General features: G+C 33.1%; 1 protein-coding gene across 4 annotated transcripts in view; it reads left to right on the top strand.

Annotated features, from left to right (window-relative positions):
• Positions 1-13,784, top strand: part of NCAM2 (neural cell adhesion molecule 2) — a gene marked incomplete at both ends in the record, with an annotated part of 396,277 nt that overhangs the window by 342,948 nt on the left and 39,545 nt on the right. For all 4 annotated transcript variants that reach the window (XM_079767352.1, XM_079767350.1, XM_079767349.1 and 1 more), the window contains 2 exons: positions 6,911-7,030; positions 10,352-10,473. In XM_079767352.1, the coding sequence (XP_079623478.1) occupies positions 6,911-7,030; positions 10,352-10,473 (242 nt within the window). The remainder of the gene's footprint in view (positions 1-6,910; positions 7,031-10,351; positions 10,474-13,784) is intronic.

The following is a 13,784-nucleotide window of genomic DNA, read 5'->3' as shown; positions in this document are numbered from 1 at the left end:
GTTTTGTGGGAGAATCTGTAGTTTTCCAATAGTTGAAGGTTATTGTAACTTGATTTCACATTAAACTTTAAGGTTTTGATTCCAGTGTTTTTTTTTAATCCATGCTATTTACAGTTAATTGGGTGAAAGTTGATTTCCCTCTATTATATTAGTATATTTCACTTTTAGAACCAATGAAAAATCATCGTTGTTTAAAGTTAGCTCTAAACTACGATAGATTTTTAAATCTTAATAAGCTCCAAAGCCTTTTAAAAAAATATCTACAAGGAAAATTTTCTATGATTACACTGTCTCAAGAAAAAATGTGCCTGTAGAAAAGTTGCTATCATTTCTAAATCACTAGATTTCACATGGTAAAAGAGAAATTGATGTAAAAATCAGGCTGTGTTAAACACAAGTGCAATAAACTCTTATGAATATCAAAGGAAGGGGAAAAAGTAATCTGCACTAATTCCATATTTTCTGTGAAAGGAAATTTGTTCTAATTTGCATAAAGTGGAAAAACTTCTGTATGCTAAAATTCAAAACTAGAATGTCTTGGACTGTTTTCATGGTGCCCATAAAAAGAAACAGAGCTAAATTCGAAATTTGTGTGTAATTTAAATCTGAATGAATTTAAACTCTGTAGATCAAAGTATACAGGAAACTAAGCTAAGAGAAAATTGACTGAAATAAATCATAAGTAAAATTAGTTGTCTGCTGGTAGCTTCCCACATTATCTCAAGATGAAGACACAAATGCATGCATAATTCTACACTCAGCCTGGTCTCTGCTACAATGATAAAGAAAGCTTCTGTACAAATATTTCTTTTAATTTTTCAATAAAACTAATGAGCTTTTTTGTGTATCTATAATTTTTGAAGCAGAGAAATAAATGGTATAAGGAAATGAAATTAATTTATATAGGAAAGATGTTTTGTGAATAGTGAGAAAAGAAACATGAATATTTCATGAGTTCATAGGAACTTAATTCACAAGGGGATGAAAATATTCACAGTTCCCAGAAACCTAAGAAAAATAGAGCCCATATTGCTGCTCAAACATTCTTCTGGGCATCTGGATACTTTAATATTAAGTGTAAAAATGATCTTTGCTAGAATATAGATTATAAATTCTTCTTGATTAGAGCTAATGGAAATGTCTAGAATAACTATAGAAATATATGACCTCTAAGAGAATTTTGAAGTACTATTATGAGTTTTCTCATAAGTGAAGACTCATTAAATGAAAAAATAATTGAATTGCTTAGGAAACAAATATTTTTGATGGAACTTTACTATTTTTAAATCAAGGTCATGGTATAGGGAGTGTATTTCAAGTGAAAGCCATTTAATTTTAAGGGACGGTAAGTACTTCCTGTAAAAAATATCATGTCAGTTAAAACTCAGTTATTAGATTTTTTATGTTAAATTTATGTATAGTTTATACTTATGGAAAAGAATAAAAAACAGTATAATAACGAGAAAACTAATGAATGTTCAGAAATAATGAGCTGTGATCTTAAACTAGTGCCATCAATATATTGTGTTAAGAATAAAGCCCACACAAATCACACATAAGCATTTCATTAATTTTTCTACTGTTAATCAAAATCTATAACCATATGAATATTTTTATAAAGAACCTATTCATAAATGTTACTTATCTCAAATTATATATCCTACAATTATATATATGGTTCATGAAAACCTCTAAGGCACTTATAAACAGGTGAGATAATTTTCTTTTGCAACTAATATAATCTTGAAACATAATATAATTTGTACAAAACTGGGAATTTAAATTTTCAAAAGTTAATGAAAGTAGAATTGGCTGGAGATGATCACATACATAAACAAGAAAACTGAAAGGCACTTTGCATTAGTAAAGGAATTATCCATGGAGTTATTCTTCTGTTTGTAAAAAATAACTGGTGTCAAAATATTTAAAGTTCTACATTATGACTGAAAAAGGTAAAACACACACACACACTTTTCTTATTATTCAAACTTGTTACAAACTCCTGTAAAAGCAAGCCAGATATTTTTTTTCAAATTAAAAAAAATTTTTTTTTTTTTTTGCTTGTTTTGTTTAGAAAACAAAAGCTAGTCTTTGGTGAGAAATTTAAGGGACTTCACTGTATTTTCAGATCTATTAGGAGATTAACAGCAAGTGTAATTTTGAATGATTAGTTCTGCTCTAGCTAAGCTTTGTAATTTCTCATAGCTATCTAACATGTTTCACATATCTTGACAACTTGAACAACTTTTATGTGGGTGAGACAGCAATTCTGCATCCAGGGAGTCCTTATCTGCTTACACTGAATGGTGGGATAACCCCATGGAGAGATACAAGGTTTAAGGGAGCGAAGAAGAAAGCATGACTAAATTTAATCTCACGATAGAATTTTGCTCAGTTTAATTAGTTTGCAAATATGTAATTTATTTTACTCCACGGGTCGTAAATATTCTGTACCCTCTGCTTCTCTTGACAACCTAAGGAAAGGGATTTATAACATATTGTCTGAACAAACAAAAACTTATTTGTTCAGCTTCCTTTAATAAAGTCTGATTCCATTCTTAAAGGGAAAATGCAACTCCAATTTTTTTCCTCTCTGGTATGATCATTTGCACACTTGTAAAATAATGTTTAATGGTCACAACTTCCTGTCATTTTCCATTCTAATGTCATTATTTTAATCTATTTCAATATCTGCTATATATTTTTTTCATTTATAGCCAGGTTACAAAAGCCAGGTTATAGTCAGTTATGAAACTCAATTGTATTTAAATATATTTAAATTCATGAGGAAATTATATTTTTATAGAACCTATCCCTGTTGCCATGTGAAAAAAAATCATGATTATTTATTATTTTCAGAAGAGTTACATTGTGATTTCCAAATCCTTCTAACTGAACATAACTATAAAATCCCTTAATTTATGCCATTTGTCCTTAGACAACTTTTAGTAGTTTATAATTTAGGTCTACTTTCACCTAGTGTTTGAGTTTCTAATAAATTATAGGGAATGAACCATCCCACACCCCAGTTGGTGGTTCTGTCGTTCTATTATACGGGCACAAGTGGGAAAGAAAGTCTTCTATTAACTAAGTTCATAATTTAAGGTACGACTATTATAGGGAACACAGCCTTTGTGTTTCAAGTGGTGATTTGCTTTTAGTCCATACCTTGAGTATTTAAACACCCTCTGCTTGGTAATAAGCCAGTAAATTATGGGTGATTTAATGTATACATCCTCTCAGTTAAAAAGGCAAGTCAAATTACCCATCTAGGCTTTACCTCCCCTGAATCTTTTTTTCTTCCCCCACTCTTAAGTTGGTCTCAATGTACAGAATTCTTTCTGTTTCACATAATAATCTTTATGTTCATGCTATGTTAGTAAGTCTCACAATAAGGGTTATTGTACCCAAACCTTTAGAGTTAGTACCAAAAAACAAACGTACTCCTTGTGTATAAACGTTGGAAAACTTTCATCAGTACGTTGACTTTCGTGCCACTCCCCTATAATTTTGATGGTTCTCAGCCTGCCCTCATTCACTTTAGTTTGAGTGTTGTAGCCCAGCACTGTAAGACCAGTTCAGACATCAGTTGATTCTTTTTGGTTCGCTCCTCCACAAACCACTCTGCTGTGAGACTCAGTCAGTAAATGAGTGAGTCTTGACACTGAGAACAGACAAATATAAGGAAACACGGGGAAAATGAGTTCTGAACTGATTATCCATAAAGAAATTGCTTTTCCCTTGGCAAGAAGTAGGGAGCACTCAAAGCCCCCCAGGATCCCTGTGAAATGTTAGAGGAGGGGGCTTGCTGGCAGTCTGAGCCAGAAAGAGCTTTTAGTAGAAATACTCAGAGTTCTAGTAAAATGCGGAGTTGTGGTTTTAGTGTGTGTGTGTGTGTGTGTGTGTGTGTGTGTGTTTGGGGGTGGTATTGTTGTTTTACTAGTTTAATCTAAATAATAACCTCACTTTCTCCTGATTTCATATGTTCTAATACTCTGATTGTTCTATTGTTTACCCATTTGAATCTGAAAAGATAAAGTGTGATCTACACAGTTCTGATTTATGAATAATTTTATTTACAATTAAAATCATTTGCTTTAAATTCTATTGCTTTTCTTGCTTAATTGTATCAAGACACACAATTGACTATAAGCATTATCAAGTCCATCATCTTAAAATAATGGTAGCAGCTGCATCTTCACATCATAGAAATATAGAGGCACATCACATAACAAAGTTGTCTGCAGCAGTTCAAACATCCACAGCAATCTCTCATATAGCATACTCTCTTTGTAGATTAGCTGTGTAACTGTTAACATTTATCAGTACATATCACTAGGACTAGTTTTTGCAGGTAAACATACAGTATTTTTTTTCCGTTAATGTAAAGTCAAAGATGAGTAATGCATTATTCTGCATTACCTCACCATGAGCAGATAATGTCCCCATTTGTGTAGAAGTAGTTGAATTCAAACCTTGTTTTTTCCATTTGTCCTTACAGCTTCTAATCAGTTGGATTTCCTGCCAATTAGTGCTTCTCCAGTTTTTCTCCCTTAACTCTGATACTATGTGTTTTCATCTGAGGCTTTCATAAGGCAATGCACTCTCAAAAGCAAGTTCATTTGTTTTTACACTAAGGTACAAAAACTGAGAAATACAAATCTAAATTTTGTCAATTGGTAGTTAATTATTTCTGAAGATTTTAGAACATAGGTACTAGATTAAATAAACTCTGATTAATATCTGGACCATGTATTTTTATTAGTACTATTTATCTGGTATACATGATAAAATACAACATGTACATATCATTTATATATATATATATATATATATATATATATATATATATATATATATACTAGTAGCCCATTGCAGGAACATTCCTGCAATAGGGCTTATAGGGCTTCCTGCTGCGCTCTCCCCAGGCCCCACCTGCTTTCCTCCCTTATCCCATTGCCCCACCTGCTTTCCTCCCTTCTCCCCCAGCCCTGCCTGCTTTCCTCCCTTCTCCCCGCCCCGCTTGCTTTCCTACCTTTTCCCCGCCCCACCTGCTTGCTTCTCCACAGCCTTGGTCCCTTCTGCAGTGCTTGGCTTCTTTCTATGCTGTCTTTATATGCAAATTAACCACCATCTCGGTTGGGTTAATTTGCATGCTCACCCTGATTGGCTGGTGGGCATGGCTTGGGCATAGCGAAGGTGCGGTCAATTTGCATATTACTCTTTTATTAGGTAGGATACACACACACACACACACACACACACACACACACACACACACACACATATATATATATACATATATATATATATACATACATACATACCTACATATATATATATAAAGTTCATATATATTAAATTCTGACTTTTAGACAAAGAAACATCTATAAAGTATATCTACCAATTTGATTTTTTATACTTTAATAAGTCAGTCAATGAATAATAAATAATTATAAGGAAAAAGCTAAACATATGTCAGGATAATGAATACTGGGGAAAAGAATGGAACAAAAGGAACTATCAAAACAAATTCAGGTCCTAGCGAGTTTGGCTCAGTGGATAGAGTGTTGGCCTGCAGACCAAAGGGTCTCAGGTTCAATCCAGTCAAGGGCCCATACGGCAGTTGCAGGCTCCTCCCAGCTCCTCCCAGGCCTGGACTCTGGTCAGGGCGCATGCAGGAGGAAACCAATCAATGTGTTTCGCTCATCTGATATTACTCTGTCTTTCCCTCTCTCTTCCACTCTCTCTAAAAATCAATGGAAAAATCTCAGGTAAGGATTTAAAAACAAAAACAAATTCAGTATGTTTGTCCCTATAGAATAGAATGAAAAATATTATTTAGTGAATGTATATGGAAATGTAATTAATTATTGGAAATATGTTCATAAGTTATTGGAATTTTTTTGAATGTATACAATATTCTGTCATGGTTCATGTAAAAATATAGCCCTACAAATATGACCCTGGTTACCTATAGTTAATAATATAATATATTATTTTCCGATGTATATGTCTTCTTTATGAATTGATTATTTGACTTGGAGTGATTAAGTAAACCTGGAATGACTTTCTTTTTCTTGTTTGTCAAGGTACAACCATTTCCACTGGTTAATTTTTGCTCTGTTTAGCAAAAGCATTAAGAATAGAGGCAACTGTAGAGTTTTGTTAACTTCCTAGAGGAATTTGTAAATATGTAATATTTTAAAATCTGCAATCATATACCAAATTATCTAGCAAATTAAAGGGGTTGACATGACCCAGTAGAGGTTTCTAATAACCTTCACATCCTTGCACTTTGTCAGATTGTTTCTTCTTCTTTGTGTCATGTTGAATCCAGGTCTGGTACAGTGTAGAGAGAAAACACAAAAGATGATAACCTACAAACTAGCATTAAAAATAATTTGATTTGAGGTTATCAAATAAATGGTTTTCTTTTGCTGTTGAGTCCACCTTGTAACACTTCCTGGGCATGATTGAAACACCATATAGGTGGGGCCAGAATTCTGTCTACTGAATTCCATTTTGCCATTACATTCTATAGAAAATCAATTTAGAGTAGACAAAAATATTTGGGATGCATACAGTAAGATGGTTATTTAAAGCATTCTATTTGTTGAATATTAAAAAGGTGGAAGAGGGGATTTTACTTTCTGCTTTTTTAGTATAAGCATCGCAAAAGAAACTTAATTTTCTTATTTGAAATTTACTGCATTGAGTTAGAAAGCTAAAATCGAGGTGAAGAAGAGGACTGTTCACAAATCATTCTCCCCTAACACCTACTTCTATCTTTTTCAGGTATTCCATGGAAAGATTTACAGTGAAATTTTGTATTCAGCTTTGCAATCGGTTGATTTGTTGACTTATGAAAATGTATTAATCATATGCATATCTATTTTTTTTCTTCTAGCAATGGTTCTTTTGAGCAACCTGGAACCAAATACAACTTATGAAATCAGGGTTGCAGCTGTGAATGGCAAAGGGCAAGGAGACTACAGTAAAATAGAAATCTTCCAAACATTACCAGTTCGTAAGTACTCCTCTCTGTTTTGCTCACTGTTGCTGGGATTTTAAAATGCAGGGAGTCCTTTCAACACGTGGGAAAGTGAATGATGTCTCTGTTAAAATAGTTGGATGATATGGTAGCATCTCAGATTTATAAAATTAACTTTGCTCTGGAGCAGGCCAAAGGGAAAAGAGGTACTGCAATATATACAGTACATTCTCTCAGGAATTGTCCAGATCAGAAGATGTCCTACTCCTTCAGAGTCTGATTAATGAAATTGTAGTGCTCAGACTATGCTCTGTTAGGGAGGAGAAAAGTGTGTGTGACATGCCCAGTATTCTATTCTTTTGATGAAGCATGACTATTGCCTTTTTCCCAGAAAAGATATAGGCCCTAAGTGTGAGAAAGATGAACCATTAAATGAATCCATTACAATGATGACTTCAGAAGAATAACTGTTGTAGCTTTGTTCTCATTACTAAACTCTTTTTGGGGTGTTATAAGTCAACTAAGTTTATATGAAGTTAAGAGAAATTTAAAATGGCTTGCATTTCCTTTCTGTTGAATAAGTTGTTTAAAAATTGAGTGTGAATAAATAAATGTTGTTATAAAATCTATGCATAAGCCTATTATATGTGCATATTAAGACAGTCAAGTTTCACCACATAAAGTATGTCATCCCAATTTGTGACCAATTGTTTCCTGTTTGTCTTAAAATTGGTTAGATGTGTTCCCTTTTTCCATTCCCAATGGCAGTGTTGTTTTTAGTTTCTCATTTTTTTTCACCAGCAGGACTGCAAATACATCTTGATTCATATTACTATCTCCAGATGAAAAAGAGTCTAGAATAACTGAACAAAAATTTAAGGATACCTGTCTCTGTTCTACTTGTAATCTTCAACAACACCACCCTTTACCTTCCCACTTCCCACCCACACCAACCTTTGCCTGCCTGCCATCCTCACACCCTTCTCTCAACTGCCACCATGCTTTATGCATCAGTAGGTTAAACTAAAGATTGCATCGTGTCTTGATTTCTCTCCTTTGATAATGTCCAGGGTTACTGCACATCAGCATTCAATGAAAGCTTGATCACTTACAGCTTACTAAGATCTTGGCTAACCATTCCAACCTTTATTTTCTTCTTTATTTAGAGACACTTACTTTTACTCATTCATAGAACCCCTATATAAATGTTTCAACCATAACACATCTCTCTCCTACTCTTTCCTTAGTCCCCCTTTCCTTTGTAAATGACAAAATTTCTAATCTCTTTGTGCACTTTTGTTAACTTTCAAATCTCTTCCCTAGACAGTGAGCATGTTGAGGGTAAGGACGTTGTTGTTGTTGTTTTATTTTTAAATAACAAATATGTATTTAAACGGTTTCTCAACATTTTTGAAGTTTAAATGAGATAATATATACAAAGTACTTAATATTTTATAATTACTATTATTACTTTTTATTATTATTTATATTAGTATTACTTTTGTATAAACATTTTGCTGTAATTGCTAATAGAAACCATTATTTTTAAAATATATTATATTGATTTTACAGGGGAAGGGAGAGGAAGAAAGAGAGAGAGAAATACAAAAATGATGAGAGAGAATCATTGATTGGCTGCCTCCTGCATGTCCCACACTGGGGATCAAGCCAGCAACCTGGACATGTGTCCTGACCTGTAGTTGAACCATGACCTCCTGGTTCACATATCTATGTTCAACCACTGAGCCACACTGGCTGGGCAGAAACTATTATTTTAATTTCTCTCTAATACAGTTTATACTTGATTTGAACGTAGCTTTTGTTCGAAGGAAGTAGCAATTGTAATGGAGTCATAAATTTGGCATACATTTTTAAACTATATATTTCTAAATATTTGTTAACACAATACAATTTCTGCTTTATAATTATTATCTCAAAATGCTATTATTAAAAGTAATAGTATTATAAAAATATTAAATAAACATACTATACAAACTTTAAATTATAAAACTCAATTAAAAATTATACAAAATCACCTGAGTAGAACCATGATTTTACAGTATTTAGATTTTCTCATAATCTCTTATACAAATCTTTTTAAAAATTGTTGCATTCATTTTTTACAGAAATGTTATTCATTTATCAAAAAAATTGTGTTGTTGTAGATCATGTCATATCGTGATATCTGCATGCTAATTTAATTAGCTTTCATGAACAAAAACTACTACAGTTCCTCGATTCACTTTGTTTCTATATGGTTGTACTATAGGAGGCTATTTTCTTACTTATTTGTGTGCCAACACACCCAATGGTCATATTACTTTAATGACCTGCTTTCTCACAGATAAACTGCACACTTGCTTGAGGTTATACACACCATATTAGATATAAAGAAGCTGCTGGGGGGGAAAAAACCTGTTTCCCAAGTTTGGAGGCATACAATCCTCTTTACTCCATTCTGCTTAGTTTGTCTGTCTGGGCATTCCTCACAGTAAAGCAGATATGACAGGTTTCGGGAATCCGGCAAACTGAAGCATGCCCTCTACTAGTTGTTTAGTATTTACACATTCATGTTCATACCCACATCCATAAGGAATAGGAGGAAACGGAGGCAGAAGAAACAAGTGCACACTCAGCAGATAATCCCGATTCCAAGTTGCCAAGCAGCGATGTCATTCTTCACATAAAAAACTCTTACACTTCCATGGGTTCCTGTTCATATTCAAAATACTGCAAGTGTGTGTGTTAGATAGCATCTCCATATGAGGAATGATATCATAAACAAGTATATTAATAACTCTAGAATAAGAAAAAACATATTGAAATACAGGCCTATAGATTGGATAATACAAAAATTCTTTATTTAAAATTATATGTAACCATAAAAAATAATGCTCATGAAAGCAGTTAATTAATTGTTAAGGCATTACCTTTCCACGTAGGTATATATACTATATATTTTGATGCCTTCATATGTTTATATTAATAACTACTTATAAAATATTTACAAATACAATTTGCATGAATAAAATAAGTGGGATTATACACTGTTCATAAGAGAAATCATGTTTGCACACTTGTGCAGTACTATTCTCAGAGCATTTTGACATAAATGTAAACAATATATTTGGTTCTGAGCTTTCACAATTTGGACATAATACCTGTAGATTTATGAATGTTGCTGTTTCTTGGATAGAAAGAGGATCCAAAGTTATATCACAATAAAGGGCAAGTAGCAAATGTTAAGTCCAGGAATATCATATATTTTGATTATAGACATTTTTTTTAATTAAAATGCAGTTTCTCTAGGTATCTGAGGTGTGTGCAAATATCAAGAATGTTGTCTTGCATATTTAGGTGAGCCAAGTCCTCCATCCATACATGGGCAGCCAAGCAGTGGGAAGAGTTTTAAACTCAGTATCACCAAACAGGATGATGGAGGGGCCCCTATTTTGGAATACATTGTGAAGTATAGAAGTGTAAGTATCTCACTTATTGTCATTTTGTACAAAGTGTTTTCAAACTACATTACATTTGTACTGAGTTCACAGTGGTATCAGGAGTGAATGTATATTCAATAGCAGTGATAAAATGGTACTCATAGAAATTTCAGTGACAATTTTTTTATTGTGTAAATTCATCATTATCGACTATAAAACATTTGCTTTTTTTGTTAAAATCTAGGAATAGACCATCAAAATAACCCCATGGCTTTCATCTTGTGATTTTTACATATTTCTGAATTGAGACACCATTTTCCCTGTTTTTTTCTGACAAGTGGCAGAATATTTTTACCCTCCATTCTGGCTGATATGAGTAACTTTAGGCTAAGCCCTCTTCCCAATTCATTATTGTAGGTAAGATTATTAGTAAATCGCACCTTAAATAAATTACATCAATCAGAATTTAACAAAGAATGACCACACTGAACTTGAGGGAGTAAATACATTTTTAAATTTAATTAGCACAAGCTATATGAGACTTTGGACAGCTAAGAGCTACTTTGGGACTTTTATAAGTGGAAGAGGTGAAGCTGTCCACTGATTGCCACCTGATGGAGTGGTCTGGTGGACGTTGCCTCTTTGCCTTTAGATGAAAATTATTCCAAAGGCCACTGAAAGCGATTTCTCCTAACCATCTTGCCATAAGTACCAGTGTGTTTGTGTCTACTATGGAATATATTAAAAATGAAACATTGAAATTAAACTTTGTAAGGTGTATTTACTATTGTTTATGATTATCCTCATAATACAGTGCCAATTTCATGTATATGTTGACTGAACCTTTTTAGTGTATTATATCTTAGTAAATGGCATTTAAATAATTGTCTCTTAATGGTATTTAGATGAATTTTAGATAGTATCCCATAAATTCACAATTGTCTGGATAATATTATTGCTTCTACATTCAAACATTCAAGTTTTGAGGGGTAACGAAAAGAGGAATATGATTTTGATTAGCATCTTTAGTAGTTAATTTTAGACATCACTTTGGTCTTTGAAATTTAAGATTAATACCCTTTTCAAGGGCCCTTCTTTGTCTCAGGTTTCACGCTGGCAGTAATGAACAGCTGTATACATCTTTTGGATCCTTTGGGTACTCTGCTATGGAGGCTACATGAGTCTACCCCAAAACCACAATGAAAGGCTCACTGGTCTCTCTGTGAATCGAATAGTGGTGTGCTACTCATGCCGAGGTTCTTGGCCATTCTTATTTACCCATCTGGAAACTGTTTGGAGAGAGTGAATCTTTCTCTACGGAACACAGGCCCGAAGCAAATTTATGAACTGAACTAGGGAAACAAATCTTCCCTTCCATGCCCGTATTGCACCCGGAAGAATTTATAGTTCAAATACCGCAGGATGATAAGATTTGTAAGGGAACCTAGTAAAATCCGTGGGGAACACTGAAATGCAATGACTAGTAAAAATATGTTTAACATATGCATTTTATTCATAACTTCTACCTGAAGCTAAAACTTATGCTTGACTTCTCCTTTCTAAAGAGTTAGTATTAGAAATAATACATATGATATATTGAGCTCCACCAAAGTCATTGACTTTAATTGATGGTAGCAAGTACATGTCATTTCTCATTTTATCTTTTCTTCATATCCTTTAATAGTGGCTTTTATTGATAAAGTCTGCATGTATATTTTAGGAATGCTGTGATGTTTAACGATGTTTCTATTTTCTAGTTACCCAAAAGGAAAGCTCAGAAACTGATAAGAATGTGACTCCCCATAGTGTGCATCTTTCTCTAAATATTTGATAAACTTCAAGAGATAACGTTATAGATTTACCTCAAAAAGTCATTGATATCTTATTTTCAGAAAGCGATCAATAATTTTTATACAGATTTTATTCCTAAAATCAACATATACTGTTTATCTGTTAGGAAATATATTTGTATTTGGGGGCTTGAGGTAACAGAAAACATGTCTAGCAGGGTTTAAGTTCAGAAGATTTCTCCCCTTCATATTAAACAAATTTATGTGCTAGACAATCCAGGGCTAGAAAAACATCTTAGCAATATAATCAGGCATCCACATAATCTTCCCTTTGTTCTCTCATTCTTAGCATGTTGGCTCTTGTCTCATCTAGATTACCTTATGTTCCCAAAACCCACATGCAGCATGTGAGGTGAATGGGAAGAACAAACGGGACAATAGCTTATTTAAGCTGAATTTGTCTTTTCTTTCAGCAATACAGTACAGGTTTTATAAAAACCGTACCCCACAGAATTAAATTAGGTCTCGTTGAATAGAATTATGTCAGCTGATCACAACATAAATGAAAGGTAGTTATACTTGGGAGTTGGGTCCTATAAATAATGGAGCCTGCCACATTGTTAATGTAATTTTCTTTATTATCCTAATGACTGTCTTTGTCTGCTTGGGCTGCCATAACAAAATGCCACGGACTGGGTGGCTTAATCAACAGAAATCTATGTTCTCACAATTCTGGAGGATGAAATCCCAAGGTCAAAGTGTCTGCAGGTTTGGTTTCTCATAATGAAAATGATTGGCTGCATTTTTCAAACACAGGCATAATTCACTGATAATCAATTACTATGTTAATCCTCCCAGAGCTCCTAGGATTTTAACAGGAAACACAGTACTTTCTTTTACCTCAATTTTTAAATAAACTGTTGTTGAGATGTTTTTAAAATTAATATATTTTAAAATTACAATTGACATATATTATATTAGTTTCAGATATAAACTATAGTGATTTCATATATATATATACATATATATGTGCAAATATATATATTTGCAAACTCAAAATGGATTAGATATTTTAAATGTAACACCTGAAACCATAAAACTCTTAGAATAAATATAGGCAATAAACTCTTTGACATTACTCTTAGCAATATTTTCTTTTTGGATATGACTTCTCAGGCTAGGGGAATAAAAGAAAAAGTAAACAAATGGAACTATTGCAAACTACAAATTTTTTTCACAGCAAAGGAAACCATCAATAAAATAAAAGGACAACCTCCTGAATAGAAGATAGTCACCAATGATACATCCAATAAGGGGTTACTATTCAAAATATACAAGGAACTCACAAGTTGACAAACACACACACACAAAAAAAAAATTAAAAATTGGCAGAGGACCTAAATAGACATTTCTCCAAAGAGGACATACAGAAGGCCAACATATATATTAAAATATGCTCAATATCTCTTATCATCAGAGAAATGCAAATTAAAACCACAGTGAGATATCACCTCACACCTTGCAGAATGGCGATCATCAATAAATCAACAAAGAAGTGTT

Source organism: Cnephaeus nilssonii (genome assembly GCF_951640355.1).
Source record: "Cnephaeus nilssonii genome assembly, chromosome: 3".
Taxonomy (NCBI): Eukaryota; Metazoa; Chordata; class Mammalia; order Chiroptera; family Vespertilionidae; genus Cnephaeus; species Cnephaeus nilssonii.
The sequence above is the reverse complement of the archived record's forward strand: the minus strand, read 5'-3'. Positions and strand labels throughout refer to the sequence as shown.